This window comes from Empidonax traillii, unplaced genomic scaffold (genome assembly GCF_003031625.1).
Source record: "Empidonax traillii isolate 1590-97213 ecotype Southwest subspecies unplaced genomic scaffold, ASM303162v1 scaffold1067:size500408, whole genome shotgun sequence".
NCBI classification, from domain to species: Eukaryota; Metazoa; Chordata; class Aves; order Passeriformes; family Tyrannidae; genus Empidonax; species Empidonax traillii.
This window is the reverse complement of record NW_020956260.1, coordinates 142,053-146,576: the sequence shown is the minus strand read 5'-3', so window position 1 is coordinate 146,576 and position 4,524 is coordinate 142,053. Positions and strand designations below refer to the sequence as shown.

The 4,524-nt window shown below is 41.4% G+C and overlaps 1 protein-coding gene across 4 annotated transcripts in view; it reads left to right on the top strand.

The window, feature by feature from the left end:
• Positions 1–4,524, top strand: part of CMSS1 (cms1 ribosomal small subunit homolog) — a 230,219-nt gene that overhangs the window by 219,227 nt on the left and 6,468 nt on the right. For all 4 annotated transcript variants that reach the window (XM_027904586.1, XM_027904584.1, XM_027904585.1 and 1 more), the window contains exons 8-9: positions 994–1,081; positions 2,888–2,976. In XM_027904586.1, the coding sequence (XP_027760387.1) occupies positions 994–1,081; positions 2,888–2,976 (177 nt within the window). The remainder of the gene's footprint in view (positions 1–993; positions 1,082–2,887; positions 2,977–4,524) is intronic.

Below are 4,524 nucleotides of genomic sequence, written 5' to 3'. Positions count from 1 at the left end.
GAAATGCCAGTTAGTTTTGCTTTCTTCATGTGTGGTCTTAATCCCAGCCCTGATTCATGCATTTCATTGTTCGGGTTTTTTTATTGCTAGGTCAATGACAGCATTTAAAGGAGACTGCAGAGTCCTCAAGTTGTTTGCAAAGCACATAAAGGTAGGGAATTTTAACAGAGCAAATAAACAACTAAATAATGTCATACCATTTTCTTTTAAAATCGTTTGGCTGTAGTGCCTTTCATACAGGGTTCATATTAAGTTCCTTCCTTTAGGTAATGCTCCCTTTGGTAACCCATTGCTGCAGAGTGAGGAATCCAGCCAAACACCATCTCCAGTAACTGTGGTGCAGCTCTTGGCAGAAAGTAGCATGTGCTATGTTTAAAGATGTTCCACATCCCCATGAAGTTTTCATTCAAGTGCCTTTTGGCTGTTGAAATAGAAAGCTCTCACATATAGGTCCGTGGAAGCAAACTGTACCAGCACCCACATTTGGGATTCTGGTAGTTGAATGCCTGGATACCCAATATCCATACCTGTTAGAAAGCACAGGTAATGGGGATGTTGGAAGTAATGAGTGAACACTTGGCCTTTGATATGAGTGCTGTCAAACCCACAAATGTCACTTAATTTATTTCACCCTTTTCCAGGATCTTTATCTTGAAGGACTTGAGAGTTAATTCAAGTTTGTCAGTTTTCCAGAGAATTTATTTAAATGCTGAAGGAATTCTCACCTCCAAAAATAGTCGTTGCAATAGCAGATTTTCAAAGTTGAAAATTATTGAACTTCTAGAGAAGTGTGATGCCCAGCTGGCTTGTTATATTTCCTTAACTTTCTTCCAGATATAAGAGTTTGACAGTTTGAAAGACAAATAGGATTTGTTACTTGATGGTATTCTAGAAAGAGATACTATGAGATCTTGAATTTATTTCCAATTCTTTGAACAGAAATTTTGAAACAATTGTGGGTTTACTGTGTTTTTTCTTTCTCTCTTCAAATAGATAAAGGAGCAGATGAATATGTTGGAGAAAGGTGTGTTCCACATTGGGGTTGGAACTCCTGGGAGAGTAAAAGCACTAGTGGAGCAAGGTAGGAGAACAAGGAGGGGTTTCTCCCTGGGTGTCTTATATTTGGTCATGTAAAGTGAGACTTCAGTTGATTTTGAAGTGCTTAGGTTGCCATGCATCTGTAGATTTGGTTACTAAACTGTACAGTTCTGTTTCTCTACTTGTATTGTGTCAATCAAAATAGGTCAAGAGTCTAGTAGTTGGTTTTATGATCCCTCTAAGCTGGCATAAGTCAGTATTAGCAGAGAAAGGCAGAGTAATACTTCCTCACCCCTGCCAGTCAGTGCTCACTTAATCCCCCTTCCTGCTTCATGTGCCAGCCCAAGACACTGTTTGGCAGCTCACAGTGAACTGACCCCAATTAAAACAAAATTACTGTGCACACAAAATCAGGTAGTGAGCAGGCAGAGGTGGGGGACTTCCTATTTTGGCAGGAATACTGATCTATGCTGACTTGACAGTGATTGCAAAACCATAGGGTAAGATTTTAAACTGCAGGAAACCAAACACTGCAAGTGAATCAAAAGGAAATAATGGCAGAAGTCACTGTATCATATGTCACTCTGATCTTAGTGTAAACTACTGTGAGGGGTGAGCAAAAGATCTTCTTGTTGATTTGATCCTATTTCTGGTTTATCTGTAATTAAAATAATTATTCTATATAAATCTCCTTTTCTCTTTCCAAATTTTGAGTACGTTTACCTACTCAAGAGAGAGTGTGTATACAGAGAAAAACAAATAGCAAAATGACAAGGCAATTCTTTCCATTCCTCTTTCTAAACACTGCCTTGCTCTGACTGTGGTCTCTTAGTCAGGGACTGGCTGTAGATTAGGACTCTACTGCTCTTTCCAAAAGCATAGAGGAGTAACATAATTTTCCTGCTTCTTGTGTCATCCACCAGCATTAAATTGTTAGTGCTCAGCATGTCAGCACATTGCCATGAGGGTGGTGAGGCACTGGAACAAGTTGCCCGGAGATGTTGTGGATGCCTCATCCCTGGAAGTGTTCAAGGCCAGGTTAGATGGGGCTTGAGCAACCTGGTCTAGTGGAAAGTGTCCCTGCCCATGGCAGGAGGTTTAGAACTAGATAATCTTTAAGGTTTCTTCCAACCCAAACCATTCTGATTCTGTTGGTTGGAGGCAACTTATGACATGGACACAAGGTGTGTCATCTTATCCTAAGGTCTAGTTCCTTTTTGGCACTTTGGCACTTTAGTGTTGCAGGTCACTTAGAGAGTGCAGAGGAATCAGAACTGTTGGAAAAAAATGGTGGACATCTTGTTGAAGACCAGGGAAAAAATAGGAGAACAGCTGAAAAGCAAGTTCAGAAAGGACCTCTTTTTTTTTTTTTCACCACTGTTCATATGAAGGATAAAGAGATTCTTCAGCAGCACCACTGACCTGGCTCACATTCACACAACACCCAGTCCTGTAAATTGGTGCACACTGTCAGTTCCCATTAATGTGAATTTTCAGACTAGGGTCTTTGTAATTTACCAGTTACAACATCAGCTGTGGAAATTCAACTGCTGCGGTTTCATCAGGAGGAAACTTGAGGAATTATTTTCTGGCAGGATGTGAAGCTCTTGACAAGCCTGGCAACAGTAGTTGTTCTGCCTCTGTGTTTATCTTCCAAAAAGGCATGGGATTATGTGGCTAAGGGAGTTTGCAGTGTCAGTGCATTAGTTTTCCACCTAGCAAATGTAGTACTTAAGTGTTCAAAGATTAGATTCCTTGGAAAGAGACACCAAAGATGCAAAAGCCAAAAATCATTTTGATAAGCACATGTCATATTATCTTGGTAGTAACATTTACGTTGCCTTTTTAGATGGCCTATGCTTGAACTCCACCAAATATATGATTCTGGATTGGAACTGGAGAGATCAGAAACTAAGAAGAATGATGGACATCCCTGAGGTATTGTATAAGCACCTATATATATATTATATTTTGGGTATTCATTACTTTTCATTCTAGTTCTAAGATTTTTGTCAGTGAAGTTTTCTTTCTGTAAAGCTGTCTTCAGTGGTACAGAAACACAAAGAAGTCAACATTGTCTGATAGATCTGTACTCTCAGATCTTGAAATTACCTCCTGAGAAAGATTTTTTCCTTTATCGTTGCAAGTCAGAGCTGTGAATTCTATGGTTGTGCCGTGAATTTCCCCTGTTTATGCTAGATAGTTGCTCTACCTGTTCCCAGGAAGTTCTCTCAGTAAGAGGACTTTGCACAAAGTCCTAGATGTTGACAAATTAGAGGGTTAGGCAATCATCAGTTGTATGAAATTTAAAAAGCGAAAGTGACGGATTCTGCACCTGGGATGGGGCAACCCTGGATGTTTTTACTGACTGGGGAAGGAGCTGCTGGAGAGCAGTGCCATGGAAAGGGATCTGGAAGTCCTGGTCAATGGCAAGTTGAATGTGAGGCAGCAGTGCCCTGGCAGCCAGGAGGGCTAACCCTGTCTGGGGGTACATCAGGCAAAGCATCATCAGCTGGGCAAGGGAGGGGATTTTCCTGCTCTGCTCTGCACTGGGGCGGCCTCACCTTGAATATTGTGGCAGTTTTGGTCACAGCAATATAAGAAAAATATTAAGCTATTAGAGAGCATCCAAAGGAGGGCAATGAAGATGGTGAAGGGTCTTGAGGGGAAGCTGTGTGAGGAGTGGCTGAGGGCACTTGATCTATTCAGCCTGGAGAAGAGGAGACTGAAGGGAGACTTCATTGCAGTTACAGCTTCCTTGTGAGGGGAAGAGGAGGGACAGGCACTGATTTCTTCTCTTTGCTGACCAGTGACAGGACCAGAGGGAATGGCCCCAAGTTTTGTCAGGGGAGGTTTAGGTTGGATGTTAGAATAAGGTTCTTCACTCAGAGGGTGGTTGGGCACTGAACAGGCTCCCCAGGGAAGGGGTCACAGCACCAAACCTGAGAGAGTTCAGGAAGCGTTTGGACAGTGCTCTGAGGCATATGGTGTGACTCTTGGGATGGTCCTGGGCAGGGCCAGGAGTTGGACTCGATGCTCCTGATGTGTCCTTTTCAACTCAGAATATTCTGTGATTCTCTGAAAAGTTTCCTCAAAAACTAAATAAAACTTTGAACAAGCATTTATTTTTCTCCATCTGAGAGTAAGATAATGTCTTGTAAGTAAATCTTCAGACAATTCTCTCATTCTTTTTCTCCTTTTTTTCTTTTCCTTTCTTATGCTGTTTTTTTACAAGACATAGGGTACAAACTATTTAGAGCCATCCATCATTTGTAGATTCCTTTCAGGATAATTCACAATTATTTTCAATTCTGTAATCCAGCTTTTGTATTTGTTGCTGTGACAAGGTATGTTTACCAAATGCTGTGGGGCATCACCTGATATCTAGCCAGATGAAGAGCCAGACTCCTTCATTTGTTGTTACAGAACTCCCAGTTTCCTGCCCAGGGTCTTCACTTTTTTGCACATTAGAGCAGGCCTATGTGC